Source organism: Grampus griseus, assembly GCF_964374135.1.
Source record: "Grampus griseus genome assembly, chromosome: 1".
Classification (NCBI taxonomy): Eukaryota; Metazoa; Chordata; class Mammalia; order Artiodactyla; family Delphinidae; genus Grampus; species Grampus griseus.
The window spans coordinates 142,005,731-142,026,745 of NC_139017.1; the positions used below are offsets into that span (position 1 = coordinate 142,005,731).

The 21,015-nt window shown below is 39.7% G+C and overlaps 1 protein-coding gene across 7 annotated transcripts in view; it reads right to left on the reverse strand.

Moving 5' to 3' along the window:
- The window catches only part of ELAVL4 (ELAV like RNA binding protein 4), a gene marked incomplete at both ends in the record, with an annotated part of 85,490 nt that extends 65,251 nt beyond the window's left edge, over positions 1 to 20,239 (reverse strand). For 3 of the 7 annotated variants that reach the window (XM_082666056.1, XM_082666055.1, XM_082666054.1), the window contains one exon: positions 20,192 to 20,239. In XM_082666056.1, coding sequence (XP_082522182.1) covers positions 20,192 to 20,239 — 48 coding nt within the window. Of the gene's footprint in view, positions 1 to 16,097; positions 16,262 to 16,869; positions 16,922 to 17,120; positions 17,245 to 19,687; positions 19,805 to 20,191 lie in introns of those variants that run through there. The other 4 variants (XM_082666053.1, XM_082666052.1, XM_082666050.1 and 1 more) reach the window with 3 other exon arrangements.
- Positions 20,240 to 21,015: the final 776 nt, after the last annotated feature.

Genomic DNA, 21,015 nt, shown 5'->3' on the forward strand with positions numbered 1-21,015 from the left:
GATCCCAAAGCCCTTTATCAAGTGCCTTTCTTCACAGAGCCTCAGACCTCTAAGGGCCTGTGACTCCAGGAGGATGCAGCCAACACAGCTTTGTGACAGAGACTGGCTGTTCCAGTCTCCACCATACTGATTTGGAGCAAATCAAATCTTATTTTCCTCTGGTGTCCACAATCCTTCTGAGATGATATATCCTCGGTTTTGAGGTTACCTGCTCTCGTTTTTGAAGGTTATACAATGGGAAGGAGCTCACATATTTTAGTCTAAATCTCCCCCTGTGAGCCCCGCAATAAACAGCCGATACATAAAATGCACACCCTGAGGGGACTGAACTTAATAAAAAAAATTCTTCTTTATCAAAAGCCTACTACATAGCCAGGCCCTGAACCAGGCTCTTTACATATGCTAACAATTCATCCTCTGAACAAGCCACTTAAGTAGGTATTATTAACCCCATTTTATAGATAAACTGAGGCTCAGACAAGTTAGTGACTTTACAAGACCCCACTACAAGTAAGCAGGGAAGGAAAAAACCCTTGATTTCTCTGACTCCCAAGCTCATGCTCTTGACCACTATAATGCTCTTACGAACATGAAGAATCCTATGATAGTGTCAATGACTACTGCACTTTTTAGGTCCAGGCTCCTGCAAAGAGCTATCAGGAGATCTTACAAAATTATTTGACAAAACATCCCAGCTGACCCTGTCTTTAGCTGAATGATTGGCCAAAATTTCCTTCTGATCATTTCAGGACATTTATTCCATTTCACAGCCTCAACTGTAGGGAAAGAGAGTGGAGTCTCTCCCCTATAGACTGGAGACCCCTGGCCTATTTATGAGTTCTCTATGTTGGGTTTTCCTGAGGCCCAGACACCTCAACCTAATCATTTAATTTCCTGCCACTCCAGGGATGACCACCCCACACTGAGTGCAGGTAAGGTGAGCCTGTCATCCCAAGAATCATCAGCTGGACATGTAAAGCCCAGCCTTTCAGAGCAGGGCATGGACTGCTCCACCTCACCAAGCAGAAGCAAGACATCGGCTGAACTGTTGTGTTCTCCCTGTGTGTCCACAAACACGTGCTCATTAGTGCCACTCTCCATTACCTGTATTTTTAAAATAGCATTCCAGTGCTCGCTTCAGCAGCACATATACTAAAATAGCATTTCATTATGTGAACTAAGATATCACAAAATATGTATTATCTAGTACTATCCACTTATTTATTTACTCTGTTAGTCTGTCTTCCCTCTGTAAGACGAAAGCTCCATGATGGCATGTCTTAGTCACCACTGTATCTCCAGCACCTAGACCAGTATCTGGCCTAGAGCAGGCACTAAACAAATATTTGAAGAATGGGACAAAAATTAATATTGTATGATAATAATAATGATCATTAACACTTTATATGCTTTATATTAACACTTTATATGTTTTTAATCCTTAATATACATTGGTCCATCAAATCCTCACAAGAACCCTAGTTTAAAGATGAAGAAATGGGGCTTCCCTGGTGGCACAGTGGTTGAGAGTCAGCCTGCTGGTGCAGGGGACACGGGTTCGTGCCCCGATCCGGGAAGATCCCACATGCCGCGGAGCGGCTGGGCCCGTGAGCCCTGGCCACTGAGCCTGCGCGTCCGGAGCCTGTGCTCCGCAACGGGAGAGGCCACAACAGTGAGAAGCCCGCATACCGCAAAAAAAAAAAAAAAGATGAAGAAATGGAGGCACAGGGAGGGTAAGTGACTTGCCCAAGGTCACAGCTGGTAAAGCCAGGATTTGAACCCTGGCAATCTTGATCAGAAGTCCCACTAGGCTAAATGGTCCTTATTAATGTTAATAACCACTAGGCTAAATGCCTCTTTTTAGTCCCCACCTTTTAAGAGGTGAGTAATAGATACAGGGAGACAGAACATGGGCTTTGGAATCAGAGTAGGCTTGGAATTCCAAGTCTGACATTTCCTAGCCATGTGACCTTGTGTAAGTTATGTAAGCTACATGGTGCTCTTTCTTCAAAATGGGAATAAAAATACCTGCTTCCTAGAATTGTTATGAGGTTTAATGAGATAACCTAAGTAAAGTTCTTTTGCAAAGTCTGACACGTACACAATAAAGGGCTGCCATTATTGTGATATATCATTGTTAACTGCGTGGTACAGAGAGCAAGTGACAAAGGAATCTAGAGGAAAGAAGAATTACTGAGGAATCACAGGTGAGTCACGGTGCTCAGGAAAAGTTTCACGTAAACAGACATACTCAAGACCTTCAACTTAAAAGTCACAGACTGTGGTTGGTAAGCAACAGGAGTGTCAAAATCAGTCTTCTTGATAAGGGGGCTTTGGGTCCAACACATCTCTCATAGGCTAGAGGTTAACAGCGCACCTGGTGAGACCCATTTATGGACAATCTAACAGACATCCAACTATATCACTCAGTTAACAATTAATTACTGAGCACCTACTGAGCCAGGAAGAGAGATAAACCCAGTCCTGACTGTTGAGGTGGTGGTAAGACAGACAAATCAACAACTGATTATACCATGCGGAAGACCAATGACGGAAGGATGCCACAGTGCTAACAGAGGAGCTCTAACCCTGCATCACTCAGACAATCTTTCCTGGGTGAGAAGTCACCTCCGATTTGTCTCATGAAGTCAGGTACAGAAAAGCAGAAGTATGTTTGAGACCCAGGGATCGTCTGGGCATAAGTACAGAAGAGCATGGCACAGTTCCACAGTGGAGAATGAATGGAAGGCAGAGAGCTGCAGGATGGGAGGCTGGAAAGGAGGGCAGGGGCCAGGCCATGGAGGGTCTTCTGGGCCTGGTGAAGGTGGCAGGGCTTGCTCCTGAGCCATTAATCTAAAGTAGCCATCTCTGCGATCACATCTCAACTCTGTGCCGGTAGCAGTACACTGGTTCCCCGTGAAATGCGAACAAAACAGCACTGAGAAACAGAAAGAATACATTATTTTTTTAGGCTCCCTGCCGAATTTTCTTTGGGGCCCTATTTTCTTCCTGAATAGATCACAGGCATTTTTAGCACTAGTGTAGTTTGTCACCACCTCATGATACTGTTCCCCCTTTGTGCTCTAAAGTCATTTTAAACTCAACTCTGTTCAGCAAATGTTACTCTCCCTTCCCCAGCACAGTACCCGAACAACTTGGTAAATATTTGCTGAATTGGGCTGGATTCATTGAGTGACAACTCTATAAGGTAACATTGTACCACTGGGCAAGGCTGGGTCCCAGGGGGAGGAGGGGATAAGAAGATGACTGTCACAGCACCCTCAATAAACTTGAACTTCTAATGATGCAAATGAGGCATGCATGACCATAACATGCACGCAAAAGCAGACTGCAGGGTGTTGCGTTCTTTCAGTGGTGGCCTATTCACATGGTGGGAGTCCGAATCCTACTCTCACAGCACTTTCACCAGATACTCAGTTCTTTGAGGGCAGTGGGCTATGTCTCCTTTACTAAGTCCTCAGAGACCACCAAATGGTAAGTGCTTAGTAAATATTTATCAAATGGATCTATTTAATCCTCACAACAACGCTGAGAGGGATAAATATTTTGCAGATGTGGAAACTGAGGCTCAAAGAGGTAATGTGACTTGCTTGAGGTTATAAGGTTAGTAAGTGGTATAGTAAAATTAACAACAACAATTATTATTGGTATTTTAAATTCTAAGGAAGGCTACCCTTCACTTATCATTCTCCAAATGTCTCTGTCACAGGATTCTCTTTTTATACTAAAATGGAAAAAGTTCTCTCTGCCTGAATGAAACTTGAAGTTTATAATTTGAGTTCTTGAACTCCAGTTGGCTTTCCTTGCTGCCATTCTAGGAATTCCAAAAGGCACTGAATGGCTCTAGGACAGATAGATCTGCCACTTTGCAGGTAGACACTCTTTAGCACAAAGCTTCCCCAGTATTTTCCCATTCTCTCCCCAGTCACCAGGTAAGAATTAATCCAATTTCAATTCAGTTTAATAAATCTTTACTGAATGCCTACTATTTTCCAGGCACTTTTCTCAGTACTTCCAAAAATAAAATACTTAGTATGAGAGTCTTTATGCCTGTCCTCTTATGATTAAATCACATTTTACTTACTTTCATGCACAGAAAAATCTCAAGGGCAGGTAGCAAACCCTCAAGGGTAAAGACCAATTGAACCACCTATCTTTGTAGAGGAGTACAGTGCTAATACATAGCAGGCATCTTAATACATCTTCATGGAACTTTAAAATTTTGCTCTGGAAGTAGACCTGGGTTCAAATCGAATCCTTGCCCAATCAATTATTGGCTATATAACTTTAATTTACTTTCCAAAACCTCAGTTAGCTCATCCATAAAACAGGAAAATTAACATTTACCTTTTAAGGTTGTTCTAAGGATTAAAAGGGATGCTGTCTGACAGTGCCTGACTCATAGTAAGAGCTCAACAAATGAAAGCTTATTTCGTTATTTCTAGTCTCACATCTAGGTCACCTCCACTACTTATTACTGTCATTATTATCATTACTTTGCAGGTTCAGCTAAAATAGCTCGACAAAGGAATGAGATTTGCTACTTAATAAATATTGTAATTAATAGAAAGCCCCAGCATACATCATGCAGACATTAACTTTCAAAGATTTAGAATACAATGTTCCACATTAAATCTAAAATAATCAGAAGTCATCCTTTCTTTAATAATTTGGAAAATACTAGAGAATTTGCATTGCATAGCTCTGAAAAAAGTTGACTAGTTTTTTTCCCTTTGGATAATTCAGAGGTCGTTATCATCTAGAACAGTGTTTTACTAACCATGATCCAACAAAGTAAAAAAAATTAAGTAGTATATTAAACACAGCAACTTCATATCACAACTCAGAACACAGGTAACTGAAACAAAAGTTTCATGAAATAATGCCCTTGCTAAGTACCGGCCACTGAAATTTTCATTTCTATTTCATTTGTTGTTTTAAGTTTTAAAAATTCTGGTCAAGACTCAGTAAAACAATTTTAGGCAAAGTAGAACTTCGTAATTTAACTAATATTGTTATCCTGTCTGTTCAAGTGTATTAAGGATATAGCTTAACTAATCCTCCCATCAAGCTATGAAGTTGTAGTAATTCTATTTTACATATTAAGAAACTGAAACACAGAAAGGTCAGGTGACTTGGACTAAATAGACTCCCACAAATTGATGACAGATCCAAGATTCACAAGTTTTCCAACTCTGCAATTCAGACTCTTTAAAAATATTATGATAATTCAACAAACATTTATTGTACCTATCACGTGCCCAACATTGAAATAAGAGAGCATTTGACGTGATCTCCACCCTCCAGGGCTCCCAGACTACCAGAGGAGACAAGCATGCCTCGGCACACGCACTTGGAAGTCTGAAGCGGGTACTTTTCTATTCTGGAGGAAATCAGTTTATTCCAAAACCACCACCATCCTCTCTCTGGCCACACATCCCACAAAATGAGCACTGGTACCTGTTGATGAGAGAATGCAGCAAACTCCTCTAATGGCACATTTCTTTATGATCTGAAATAAAGTCGATATTTTCCCTCCTACTGCTCTTTGGCATTGTAACCCTAAAAGCAATTCTCAGCGTGACTGTACCAATGAGTAGTATCATCATAACATCACACCGTGACCAGAAGAGTGCTTTAACGCCGATTCCCTCTAAATAACAAATATCTATTTTAGAAGCATCTTTATGGTGACTTCAACCTCTAAGAAATCATGATTAAATAAAGACAGGTCTTGACCCTGCTAAACCATCAGGAAACTCTAGTTTTCTGATCTAAGACATTGCATAGCTACCAATTAAAGTCAAAACCAAGTCAAAACACCCGAACCACCTTAAACCATAGCTTTTACCCATCTCTCTAGCTTCACCTTTACACATCCTATGCTGCACTCATACCAGACTACTTATTCCTTAAGTAATTTCCCACCTCTTGCTTTTACTCATACTCTTCCCTCCACACGGAATCCCCTTTGTCCTAATTCTTCTGCCTAGCCATCTTTCCTGGCTCCACTCCAATGGCATTTCCTCCAACAACAGTGAATGTCTCCCTCTTGTGCACATTGTACCTCCTCTGCTGAGACAATTTTCACATTCTGTCATGTCCTTACCCATTATATTAGAGTATATTTAAAATACTGTGACATTCCAGGAGGCACCTAGAGTGTGGTTTATATGCAATAGACACACAATTGTGTTTGCTGATTCCACACTGAAAAACTTGATCTGAAAAAGGAATTGCTCCCCCTCGCTCCCCGAGAAGTAAACTTTGGCCAAGCTGGATGTATTCCCAAACACTCTGGATCTAGGACTGCTGATATTGCTAACTATGTAACCTAAGGCAGGCGGCCGAGCTTTATTTTCTATAAAAAGGGGTTAACAGTCCCTGCCCTAACTACATGAAAGAGATTAAGCGGACATCACAGGGTCAAAATTATGCAATGTTAAGTGAATGTGAGAAATGATCTCCATAGTCACAGATCCATTACAGCAAAACTGTGCTGAGAACAGCTGACGTTCTAGAAATGCAAACTTGCTCCTCTATTCTTGAACAACTGATAGTTCAGGAGCAGTACTGTTAAGATTATACCAACTGCAAGCCCGTGTCTCCAAAGTTCACCTGTTCAAGAGTTCTTATTAAAGCTCTTCTAAGCTAGAAGTCTTTTTTTATCTTCTTGCAGATAACCTTAAGCCAGAGGTGTAAAGCAAGAAGGAACTGAGATTCAAATATGGGCTTAAATATGGGTCACTTTTAAATAATGCAAACCCTTATCTGGCAAGGAGATCCTAAGAATATCTACCTGCTACTTCCCTGTCCATTCACCTGCTCAAATCACTCACCCAATCATCTCTTTTTGGTCTTTCATTAATAGGTATGAGATTTCCCTAGGACAAAATATGTGAAAATGTCTTCTACCTTCTCAAATTTAAGCCCCTTTCTTCCACAGATATATTTCTGCCCATATAAACACAGTCTAAAAATCAACTGAATTCTTCCAGAGAGCTTGCATACCACATACAAGGCTGCTTACAAAATCCTTTGATGAATCTTGCTGAAGCCTTGCAATAGATACATGTGGAAAGAGAAAAAGTTCAACTGTCTGTCTGTTTCACAGTAAAGGGTCTTTTTCATAGAAACACAGGACCTGCAAAATGGCACCTGGGGGATCAGATCAATTTATAATCCCTTCCCCTAGTTTTAAGTATTAAATTGAAGGAAAGAAAATTGCTCCCTTCACATCCTTCCTATGATCATATGAAGTGGAATTCAAAATCCACGACACTAAAACAGTAGTCTAAGGTTATGTTTTCAGTTTAATTCTTGAATCCTCGGAAGGGACTACTTGTGTTATTTCTTCATCCTCACTGGTGACAGCAACAGGTCCCAATTTAAAACAGTTTGTGAATTTATTATGTGCCTATTTATTTCCCCCTTCAGAACCTTGGGAAAGGTATAAACTAAATTAGGCTTGGCCTAACACCAGTCCTGACACCGCCCATACCCCTTCCCATGTGTGTGTGATCAACAACTATGTCAAGGCCTTCGGGGTGATTTTCCTCCTTTCTCTTTTCTTCCTTTAAATGGGAGGCTAATCAATTGAGGGCCAGCATTCCGCTCCCATCTCCCACACCTCTCAGTCAATCCGATCACTTCTAGAGCTGTTTATACTGCCAAAGCCATCCATCATCTTGCCTCACCAAGCAGGAGAAGAAAAACTGATGGCAAGTTAGAAAAACCTCATTAAGCCGGTTTCTACCTCAACCTCTTCCCCACTCCTTGAGAAACAGAACTTCAGAATTCAGCCTACTGGGGAAAAGAGGGATAGAGGAAAAAAAGCTGATGTGGTGAAGGGGAAAAATAGGTCCAAAGTAAGTTGGTTTCGGTGCCAAAGTCAAATAACTCACTCACTCACTCTATCTATCTATCTTAGACAACAAAGATGAGATCATATCAATTAACCTTAACTTCTTTTTACTTTCTTTCTGGATGAGTTATGAAGTTCCTAACAGACTCTATCAAGAAATGGGAAAACAGCATCAATTAAAATTAATTTTATGTTCACCTTTTTTCTAATGACTAAATCCCGAGTTAATTCGAACTCCAAAGGAGATCATGGATTACCTTGCAAAAACCTAGGAGAATATAGAAAACTTAATAAAGTCACACAATTCCAGGGAAGAACTGAGGGCTTGTCTATGTTTAAAAACCACTGTGTGTCAAACACAACCCCCATCCCCATGAGCTCTGGGGAGAGGATGGAGACCGTGAGGGTAGCATGCAATGTCACTTCTCCCCAGGACATCTGGCACGGAGGATAGAATGACTACAGACTGAAAGAGAGTGAACGTCCTCTAGGCACCTTTAATTTTCAACTCCTGTATGTGACTGGTGCCTTCAAATTCTGTTTCTCATCTGATCTTCACAGAACCCCTGTGAGTCAGGCATTATCATTCCCATCTTAAAGATGAGGTAACGGAGGCTCAGGAAGCTCAAGTACCTCATCCGAGATCACCCTCTTACTATTCGGAAAAGTCAGGATTCTAACCCAAGTTCACCTGACTCAAGTCCTTTGCACGTCCTGGTTTCTTAAGACAAAGAGCAATCTTTCCAGAGGCTTGCCTGTACAGGCGCCCTGTGAAGGTCCTCCGAGCCCAAGGCAGACTGTGGTTCCCTGGCCTCTGCTAACAAGAACATGGGAATAGTGGTATCTAGTTAGAAACAAATCTAATTTTTCTACACGTGCACCAGTTGATGTAATATGTTTTTAGTCCCATCTGTACACTGGCCCTCTGGTTTCTAATCACAATAACCAGGTTGGTTTCAGGTCTGGAATCTTTTCTACCACAGAGACAATTAAAATATAATCAAGCTAAAAAGTTATCCTTCCCCAAAGCCACCTAAAACAGAGCAACTCCAAAATAAAACCAATTTACATATTTTAGCCCAAATTAAAAAGTAAAAGCTAAGGATTCCCTTTTAATATCCTGAATAATAAATGAATATTTATGTAAAGCTGCCTTTGGGGAACAGTTACCATAGGACAACTTTCCCAATACTGTTCATGAATATCACTTTTGTTTTAGTGTTACAGTAAGAATCTGGACTTGTGGGAATTGTACTGTCTGTACCCAGTGCATCAACAGAGATAATTAATATTGAAGACATGTACAATATCCAGAATTTTAGATGTGTGGTTGGCTGTATTACAAAAAGTAACATAAGAAAAGATGAGTCAAATCTGGTCATAATCACAAATTACAGGGACTTAGTCGGTTACTCCATTTTAAGTGAGCACTTTCCTAACGAAAGTTTCATTAGTAAAGATTGAAAGTTCTCAGGCTTTCCACTACAGACTTTTAAATAGCACTTAGAGCTAAAGTTTATCATTAAAGCTGTATTTACTACTGTTGTATCTTCAAAGGGGGCACTAGAAAAAAAAGTTCAACTCAGTTATTTTTCATGTACAAATTAGAAAGCAAAACTCTAAAGGGTTTAGACTGGCAGCTTAGGAAAGCACAGGTTACTTGAGAAGCCATTACTGTTACTTACTTCCCAGGGCACATCGGGGGTCATGGCTGTCTATATATACCACACACGTATACACACTGCACACAGTATCTAGGTATGTATGACAAAGTAACTCTCCACTAGCAAATGTCAAGTTTGCACAGGGGTTATATCAACTGTACTTCCACACAACTAAAAAAAGTTTGCACAGGGGTATGCCAAGGAGGTCGCTATCTTCTCAAATTGTCCCTGGAGAGTAACATGGGAAAAGTTATTCTAAGAGTCATCTCTGTCAGAAGCAAGGCATTCTTATTTCTGTAAAATTAACAGGTTATCTAGCCAAGCTCCATGGGCAGCTGATGGCGGATAGACAAGTTCTTTTCAACTGTCCAAACTTTACCTTTTCCTAAGAGTGAAATCTGGATACATGGAACCTTATAGACAGAAATGCCCAGAATAGCTTTTATTTCTATCTTTTAGAGTCATGCATAGACTCTTATAAATACAAAAGGAAAAACACTAATGTACTTGAATGCTTCAACAGATCTTTTCCCATAATTTGACATAAACCTCATTGAACGACGTCCAACCTTAAAATCCCTCACCCAATTTTATCCCTACAGAGATTTAGCCTCTAATATATCTTTTGATTAGTGTCAGAAGAAATGGTGACTTGAGTTCCATGTTTCAAAGAAATGCACATAGTAAGTCTTCAACAAATATTTCTTCATCCAACAACAAATGATAGCCAGCCTCCACTATGAACACAGTTGGCAAAATAACGTCAAGGGCTAGTTGTTCCAAGAAAGTAGACAATAGAAGGTTTAACTGACTCAGAATGAGCAGGAGTAGATTCAATGCCACAAAGTGCAAAACAGAGGAAACCTCCACGCTGTGGTGTGTTTTTCAGAATTCGCCATCTTGACTGGAATTGTTTCTCTGCTTCCTCATATCCTGCAAAAAGAACTAAACCTCTTATAGAAAAAATACTTATGAATTACTACATTTTTATAGCTTCAAAATGAATAATTAAGAAGTGAACTTTGATTTTAAATGTTATTTTCAAACCGAGAGTCCAAGGAAAGTTATTTTCAGGAGAGACCTATGACTTGTAATTTTTGTCCATTAAAAAAAATAATCACATATGCTATTTTTGTGTTTTACTTTTGTGGTTAAAAATAAGGCTTTCCAAGAACAACAAAAAACAAAAATTCAAGTACAACAATTACACTGACCTTATTTCTTCAACATTTCACTGCTTTTTCAACCAAAATTTATTTAAGAATTCCTTTATGGCATTCAGCATTTCTTGATCCTTGTACAGGGGGATCCACATTGGGGGGAAAATATTTCTGGTGTTTAATACAATGAAGATGTGAATAACGTTCTTGGCCAAAGCAAAAATGGTCAGTGCTAAAATGGTCTGGCAAAAGGTGAAAATCTCAGGAGTTGGGAGAGGGCACGGGGAGAGACAGAGATAAAGAGACGGGGAAGGGAGAGAGAAAGAGAAAGAGAGAGAGAGAGAGAGAGAGAGAGAGAGAGAGAGAGAGAGAGAGAGGGAGGGAGAAAGCCAGCAGCCTATTAGGAGCACTGACCCTGCATAAGTTATTTCTTAATGAATGTACAAGGAACAGCATAAATATTACCACTAAGCAGAGTGGATGTGAACATCCAAAGCAAGCTAGCTGGCTGATTGCTTCCTCATTTTTTGTTCTTTTGTAACAATTTCATTTCCAAAGTGCTTGATTTCTATGGCTGATGCTCCAAAGCTATTGTGAGCACACTGCCTGAATGCTTAATGAACTAAACAACAAAATGGCTCATCTTTGGTGCCCCCAGCTAGCATCCCAAACTGGATATAATTAAAGGTGTGAACAAGCAAGCAAAGAAGTAATGAACCTGCAAAGTCAAGGTTCTGAGAAATTATTGGGCAACCTACACTGCACCAGTTCAGATTTATCACTCATTATCTCTTATACCGGCAAGGTGCAGGTCCACATGTTGGTACCCCTCTCCACTCTTGTCCTCCAGCTTTCTTTCTTCTTTCCACTTCTAGATGGCTAACTTATGACAATTACTGCTTGTGACAACTCCCACCCACCCACAGATCACCTTTCTTTGTACACTTAAAAAGCTGCTGACCTATAAAAAGCCCTCTACCCTTAAAACACACTGAGACTTAAAAAATACAAGGATGTTCCTAAAACACACACACACACACTCACAAAATGAAGTACGAGAAGTTAACACAGCCACGCTCCCTCCTCCTTGTTTTTACCAATGGTTAAAGATTAGGTGCAAATGCTCCCAAAGAAAACAAAATTCTCATTTCACATATACATATATTTTAATTTGAACCCAACCCCTTGATTGAAAGGGTAGCTTCTAGTTCACAAATATTGTTATGAATTTACACATTATGGTTTCTCAAGTGGCAACTAAAGAAAGGTGTTTGGTCTAATGGTCTGTGGGGTCTAGATATATCTTTTTCATGAATTTTTGTATTTTCCTAATAAAGGAACTTGGAATTTGTGAGGAGGAGAAGGCACTTCTTAGGGGAAAACAGCCCAGTTTGGTTTTCTTTCCATTTTTAGATGCGCATATACTTGCAAGTACGTATACACATTTGGTAATACCAAAAGAGGAAAACCTAAGACAGGTGCAGGATTCCAGAAACACAAATGCTTACAATGATACACACACACACACACACACACACAGTCCCTCTCTCTCACATACACGTATCTATCAAAAGGATAGGAGATGGATAGTGGGCAATAAAAGGTTGACTTCACTTTCAAAAGGGGAATTGGCCAGCTCTGTACAACACAGCCCATCTACTGGAAAATAGTAAGATAAAAGCTTGAGACTGTTTATGTCCCCTCATACCCCCCAAATTCCCAATGACATTGGGAAAAAATACTGCATTGCAGCATTTGCCAGTGCATACTCATGTGTCTAGCATCCGCTGGCCAGCTCACCAACAAATGTACATATTAAGTGTCCAGGCATATAAATTAAGTGCCTGGTGGCCACAGATCATTGAAACTGATGAAGAAATTTGTCAAGGCCAAAGGACTTCTGTCTATGTACAATGACCTCTATCAAGACCGCCATTCCTTACTTGCGGCACACACTGATAATTTGCTTCAGCCTTTTTTTAATTAAAATAAGGCATTAAGAAGCCAAGGGCTAACTGAAGCAGCATATCAACATATCTCCTCATAGACGGAGTAGTTTTTGGTCTACATATAGGAGGAGAATCCACCCACAATAAGGAAATAAGAGCAAAGGGAAGAAATCAAACCAAAGAAAAGAACTTGCCCTGAGGAAACCCTTTTCATTGTCAGTGGTAACTCTTATTTGAGTAAAACACCTTGATTCACTTACAAATTCTTTTAGAGATATTAAACACACACACACAAAGCACCATTCATGCAATGATTTCCAGATTTAAAATTTCAAATAGATTATCCCCAGTAGAAATGCTAAGTTTAAAATATGTGAAGTCTAACATGTCTCAAACCCTATTTCAAGAGTTTTAATACTAAAGTGTGTAGCTCATTTTCTTTCTCTTTCTTTAAAAAAAATTCTATTGTTATTACCTCACAACAATCTGGACGTCCTCTTATAACAAAATCCTTGAATATTCAAAGGACCAAGGAAGGGCTATAGGGAGAGAAAAAAGTTTTAAGGCTTTGGAAAACTATCAAACAGAAGCAAGTTCATCTATACCTGGCCAGGAGGATGACTTGAATGAATGGCAGTTAGGAATGAATGGAACTGAGATCACAAATGAATGGTTAAGTTGCTTGTTAGTTTTTTTAAACGGGATATTAAAATTGTCCTATAAATCAATGATTTTCAAAGAAATTTTTCAGCTATTTCCCCACCTATGTTCATTCAAAATTTTAAATATTAAATGATTTAACTATTATATTTCAATGAGATACAAGAATATTCTGATCATTAAAACTGCGATGTAGTCAGGTGTTTTTCGCAGAAATATTTCCAATCAGATTTCATTTCTTAATAAATGCACACTCAGCCTTGTGCTTCCGTAAAGACACACCTCCACATGCAGGTAGTAGGTATTAATATTTTTAAGACAAAGAAGCGAGAAAGGTCAGCAGTAGAACCACGTGTCTTTTTTACAACCCAAGCCAAGGTGACAGTTCCTACAGAAATTATTTTCCTCTTAACTAAAATATGCAGAAAAATTCTCAGAAAAAAATAAATTTTAGATAATCAGAAAACTATTCTATTTTTTAATAACAACATATGTTTACACACTCAAGATATGAGAGTAAGAGGTTCAAGCGTATGACAAAAAATATAAGTTTATTTTTTTTTTAATACTTCAATAGTCAAAACAAATTTTTAAAATCCCCCAATAAGAAGACAAAACAAAAAGAAGCATCTGCAAGGAAGAAAGAACGGGAGGGGTGCAGAGATTTGCAATGGAGAGAGTAAAAATTAAGAGTACTTTCAATAAAGCCAATTATATTTCCTAACCTTTTAGCATATTTCAGTGTCTTTTAATTTCTCATTCTGGGGCTTAAAATTATCACATACTTAATTTGTCTCTCCAGAAGAAACCGTAATAGATCATCGTTTCAGTTGTTTCTATGCTACCTCCTATTCACCTAAGTAATATACCTTTCAGTCCTTCTGGTACCCACCATCATAAGAAAAAGAGACTACTAGCAAAGCACACTTTGAGAGAGAAAAAGCAAGAGATGCCTGTCACCCGTGCACACATGGGTCCCAGACGTTCAGAGACGCTGGAAAAAAAATCAGCTTTTCACTCAGTTTATGCCAAGACCAGGACCAAATGCTGAATGGAAGGCAGTGGTTGCAAGGGTGCAGCCTGATGGATCTTGTGGCTGGAGGCATGGAGAGGGAGGCGAAGCAGAAGACTAGAATAGAGCTTTCCATTTATTATTTTAAAAAGTAATTTCTACTCGGGGTATAAAATGAGAAATACAATGAACTCCCCGGAACTGTAGTATCAATATCTGATTTAGGAAAAACACCAATACCACCTAGCACACGATCATTGCTTAGGGTAAATATATTCTACCTACATTTCTCCTATGGATATTTGCTGGAAATTTCTAAGAAATCATTTGCAGAACGTATCAGCTGTGGGAGTTCACTATTATGCTTCTGTCAACTTCATTCAATATAATTTACATTTTTTTCAAATGGCCTCACAGGATTCCTTGCGATTTTTGCAGCACAATTTCACAGCAGGGAAAAGGGGGAAAGAGAGAGAGGGAGAGAGAGAAAAAAAAGCAAGATTCCCTACCTCCCTTCCCCCTCTCCTTCTCGCTCTGTTTTTTAAACCAAAAAAAAACACACACACACACACACACACACACACACACAACAGGGGAGACAGAACAGATGCTTAAAAATAGATTTCTAAAAATCACTGTAAACCAGAGTTAGAAATGTAATTAACACCTATTTATAAAGAATAATTAAAGTTGGGCCGGCCACAAAGAACAGCAAAGATAATCAAGGTCCTGTCCCCCCCACCCCCCCGCCTTTTTTACACTGTTTGCAGTGTGTTCTCATGATAGCCACCTGCTCCCTACCCGGCTTTTCCTCTGTTCGTTTCCCCGGCAACCTTTCATTGGGTTTTCCTCCCAGCTATCGCTTTCAGTTGGGCTGCTCGGTCTAATCTTATTTGTTTTACACCCATCAAAACAAGCAGCCAGACAAAGGCAATCCGCTAAGAATGGGAAAAAGACCACAGCTTTGTTATAACATCTATGCAGAGCGAAAAGTCCTCCCCAGGCTTTTCTAGCAAAAAATAAGTGAGATGGATATGAATTTACAGCCTCCCCCCATACCAAGCTTTGAAACCCTGTGAAAGCTATGGCTAGTGAAATTCAAAGTCAAAGTGGGCACTCGTGGCATCTGATCGTGCCATTTTGTGCCATATCTTCAGGGTCAACATCAGGCAACAGGAGCGGCACTCAAGGAGTTTCCCTGCTTCTTTTTTTTTTCCAGAAAAAGATGATGCTAAAAATAGATTTACTACTTTGGCAGAAAGGTTTTCTACTTCCCCTTCTACATCCAAAAGTCCTGTTCCACAATTGCATCTGCTGGTACTGAACCTCACCTCCTCCACCCCTCATTCCCAGCCTTCCCCATCACTCCGAGTAGGAGACTGAAAAAAGAAATGTGCCTTTAACTTTAACAGTCGTGCAATTCTGTTGAAAGCTCACAGAGGCGGTGGACACGCCAGCCAACAGCGATGGTGACACTGTGATTGTCAAAAAAGACACCAACCTTGCTTGGCTAAAATGTGTGTTCGATAAAAGAGGCAGTGTGTGTGCCTTGTGTGCGTGCAGTGCCATTATACTTGGAGATGGATTCTGGTTTTCAGAAAAGAGAGACACTAATAAACACACGCATACACACACAAACGATCTGCACAGTGATTTACGATGCACAGTCCACCATCCTTATGCGCGCGCACGAACACACACACACACACACACACACACACGCACACACGGCTGGAACCTCCAAGCTGTCTTCCTCTTTTCACTTACCATCTTCAAGCCATTCCACTCCATCTGTGATCAGAAGAAGATGGACCCTCACACAGTGTGTCAAAAGCGGAAAGGAACGTTATGTAAAAGCTGACATTCCTTCTTACAGAGCTGCTGCCCAGAGAAGGAAGCAACAACTCAACACGCCAGGCACCGCTACACATACAAGCCGCCTCCTCTTTTTTATGAGGTCATGACAGGAAACTCTTTGAAATACAAGATGCAGCATTTACTGAAGCCCAAATAAATCACTCTCTTTGCCGTTTTGAATGCGCAGCCCCCCGAAACACAACTGCCCATGTCAACGTTCAGTATTCAGGAGCTGCCTCTCAAGGTTTAAATTTCCAGCACGGAAATGGAGAGATTCCTAAGCCCGCGGCAGCCACCTCGAGCCCCACAAAACCGAGGAGGCACATAGACAAACCCCCTCTCCCTTACAAAAAGAAAATCCTTCTTTTGCCATTATGGTCTCAGGTAATATAACCTATTTCAACAAACCAGCAATTATTTCAGCCCACCTCCCCTTCCCCACCCCCACCTTTATGTTGAAGGGAAAATTGACAATGACCTGTTAAAAATGACAATCTATTTCCCAACTGCTTTTCAATAAAAGGACCTACCCGCACTCTCTACACAAAAGAGATAGTAAATGTAGGAACCAAACAGCAGCAGAGAACTGAAGTCTTGTGCAAGCATAAGACTGGTCAAGGTGGATATGCTTTTCTCCCCTCCAGCGGCACAAACAACAGATTATAAATCTAGTCATACCTACCATAACCATTCTTATTGGCAAATATTGGGTCTCGCAGAGCTTCGACTCTTCTGTTAAAATTTGCAAAGATTTCAGAATATATTTTTAAAATGACTACTATTGTTATATATTTTTAAAGATCCACAAAACACAGTGTGGATGACTGTAAAGTAAATCAATTATTTTGGGGGGGTAGGGGGAGAGAAAGAAAAATAAAAGAAATAAAAGGAGCAGTGAGCTGAAACCCCTGATTCTAGGATGTAGATAAGAACAACTGAACAGAGCCTTGCTGAAATTGGCTCGAAGCTTCCCCTTTTTACATCCATTTATGGGACCATCTGTCAGCTGAAGCCAGGATCTGATTGGCTGGGGAAACGAAGGGAGGCGTTGCAACATCAGGTGCTATTTAAATTAGCTACTGCCAGATTGACGATGTTAATGATTTGGTGACCTCTACAACAACAGAGACCAGATTTCTGAACTGCTTCTTGTGTCTGGTAATTAAGGCCAGGCTGAAGCAACACAGCCATACTTGTATATTTACCTTTTCCTTCCTCCCAGCTCAAAAGTACTGTAACAACTGCAGGTCACTGGCGGCTTGCAAACCTTAACAGTGGGAGTGTTCTCCCTTTCCCCTGTCCTGAGGGCTGTATCACCCCACCCCTCTGACTGAGCGCTTTTCCCTTATAGAATGTTTTCAACCACCTTATCTTTTTCGACAGTTGCTTTCTAGCAAAATGCATATTTAATGACCTGCCTCTGGGCTTAAAGATACAACAAAAGCACTTTAATGTGCTAATATATCTACATTTTAACTTTATTATTCCCCAATATTGCTGATTTTTAGTGAGCAATGCTCCTTCTGCAGCTAATATGGCCAGCGTTTCAAAAGAAAGCAAGTTTGAGATCAGGCTTGCTCTGTTAACTAGGTTCATACAAGTTTGCTTCAGAAAACTACTTCCTAATAAACAAAAAAGAAAAAAAGCTGTGGGAGAGAAGGGGGGCAGCTGTCAGCCTCTACCTTTCTGCCTTCTGCCTGAGCTTTTCAAAACAGAGAATGATGAATGATTTATTTAAATGAATTTATTTCTCAACTTGGATAGGAGCATGATCTGAATTTTTAAAAATCCACTAAAATACATTCTTTCTTTGCTTTCTCTACTGCTTCAGAGAAAAGGTAAAACATACTTTTGACAACAGCCTCATTTCATAACCGGTACAGGGTGCTCATCTTGCTTAACTGAACACGTGATTTTGCTTCTCTCCTTCCAAGGATGTCTTTTTTCTTTGGCCTCTTAAAAGACTTGCAAAGAGACATTTAGCAAGTGTGTGGTGATGTATACAGTTTGTCTGCCCATTTTATACATTTCATAACCGCTATGCTACCAAGGCTTCAGTAGTATAGTTTTTTGTTCTAGTTTGGGTTTTGAAGTGGCTTATCTGAGGAGTTTATGTTTTACTTTAACTCCAAAGGCTAATTTATCACGATTTATTTAATTCATAATTTAGTCAATTTGTTCCTCAATAAATACACAGAGGTAACACATATTACTAAAGACATAATTTATCATAATTTTTCATCTTTGGCTGGAGTCGACAGCGGGATGGGATTGGGCCAAGTGGAAATATAGGCCGAAAATCATGCTATGCTCTAGGCTTCAAAGTCTAAGAATAAATGGGTCTGTGAAAAATTATTATAAAAGAAAACAACCTTTACATTAGAAAATTAAAGCTATTTTCTCCAAGCTACTATTTCATGAACACACATACAAATATACATATATATACACACTTTAAAAATACAGATACACCATAAAACAGTATCTGTTGGGTATACAACATGAGCTTTTAGACTTGAATATAAATAAATTCAGCTATTAGAAATGAAAGTACGTGAAATAGAAAAGTAGAAATGTTAAAACTATGATCCCATCAAGTGGAACACTACTGAATTAAGTAAACTTTTAAAATAATTTCTTGAACAAATGTATAAAGAGTCCTACAAGTCACAATAGTACTACAGTATCCCTTGAACTGTGTATGAAGGACAAATTCACAGGTTAAGTGCTCTAAAGAGCTCAACATACGTACACAGGTCAGGTACAGGTGCCCCAAATCAACAACAGAAACTCTGAGTACGATCTCACCAATATCAAAATACTGTGAAAAGTAAACATGAACACAATGCTGACTAACACACAAATAAAAACAGCTCACTGGGAACAAAAATATTTACTGTGTATTTCTCTGGAGGTTTTAAAAGTCGGAATTTCTTAAAACCCCTTTCTTCCATCCATACTAATTTCAGCACACTTAGTGAGCCATAAATTAACATTAGGGATGTCAAAAGGTATTCTGGCCAGTTTTCCAAAATAGTAACTGTATATTACAGTATAAACAATTAGCTGGTTTTGCTAGGCTAAAAATCCATGCAGTTTGTATATTGATCACTTTTCCAAAAACCTCCACTCTAAAGCCTTTCAACGGAATCCTCAAACAAATGCACAAATGTCCTCAGAGGCCTTTTCTCTAAAGACAAAGGCAGAATCCTATTGTTGGGAAAAGTCAACCTTATTATTGCGTTTCCAGTAGTACCATTCATCTTTCAGAGTGAGGGGCTGACCGCTACATTAGTGGTGTGACATTTGTAAAGCAACAGATTCTTAACATATTATCTCAAGAATCAGGCAGGCGAGTCTCCCAGTCATGCATGATATTTTTTTTCCGCCACAATCCTCCACCACCACAGAAAGAAACTTGTCTCACTCAAGCAGCTAAGGCAACCTAAAAATGATATCCCAGAGCTGTGGGGCTGCCAGTGCCGCTGTATCCTTCTTACCATAAATGAGCAGTTTCTTGACTCATTAAAAACAATTTCCCTTAAAAGAAGTAATCTCATATCAGTCAGCCCCTCGCCACCATGCACACATCCCAAAGGTTGCAGATATCTCAGCATCAGTCGCCGGCAGCCAGCTTTCCCACACAGAGTCCAGATGGACTGTACCAGAAGCCAATTCAGCGTTAATAACTACCTACTCCGCGCAGTGGAGAAGCCTTACGTGGCACAATGGGCTAGGAAACAGCAGCCGGCTGAAACTGCAAATAAAAAAAGACAACCAAATTCTCCAAAAGCACCGAAAGGAAGGAACACAAATGGAAGCGTGAATTCTATTTCCTTGACTTCAGTGAGAAGAAAAAGAAAGAAAGAAAGAAAGAAAAAAAGAAAGGAAGAAAGAAAGAAAGAAAGAAAGAAAAGAAAGAAATAGAATCCTTAATAAACACAGGAAAAAAATGAAGGGGGAGGGAAACAGATGCTGCCCAGAAAAAAGTGACAAAATATTACCTCATTATTTAACAAAGCAGCATTAAGCGTCCTGCTGATTTCAAACATCTTGCCACAGATTTTGTTTTAAGAGAAACAGATAGAATCCTTTGCAAATCACTCCGTCTGCAAAGGGTTCTTCAATTTTCTTGCGTGCCACGGAACAGTCAATATATTATTTCCCTAGAGTTCGCACATTAAAACCTCTAGTCAGTGAGCTGAATTTTCCCCTTATCTCACACACAGTAGACGCCTGTTATATGTACTGCTCTCTTTGCAAGAGCAGCCTGCCCCAAACATGGCTGGTGTTTCAACTACTCTTTAAAGTAACAGTTCACTGTATAACCACCAGGTGGGTAGAGTGCACAGATTCAAATGAACCATCTTAAAAGACTTTTTTTTTTTCCCTTGGAACAGCTTTTGGGTGTAGGGTGTGACATGAGAAACGCCAGCATCCTAACAGGCATCTGTCTTGTATCTCTCTCTGTATCTTGTCAAAATAAATAAATAAAATTCCCTCTCCTGACTTACAGTGAGGAAACAAAACAAAACACCATCACCAATTCTAATAAGAACTGTGAAGAATGAAACACAAACAAGCTTTGTTTCATTCAGCAAAGGATGCAAAAGGAAAATCCAATCAACGCAGAGCAAGGGGGAAAACCAAAAACTTCATGGAGATATTTTCTTTTAGCAAAAGGAGAGAAATATTGACAAGTGTGATAAACACCCAGTTCAAAAGTAGGCATATGAATGAAGCACACACAAGATGGAGGCAAGAGTTTAAGGGTGTAACTTTTCTTCATAGTGATATTTGATATGATCTTTCATGATACGAAATAACC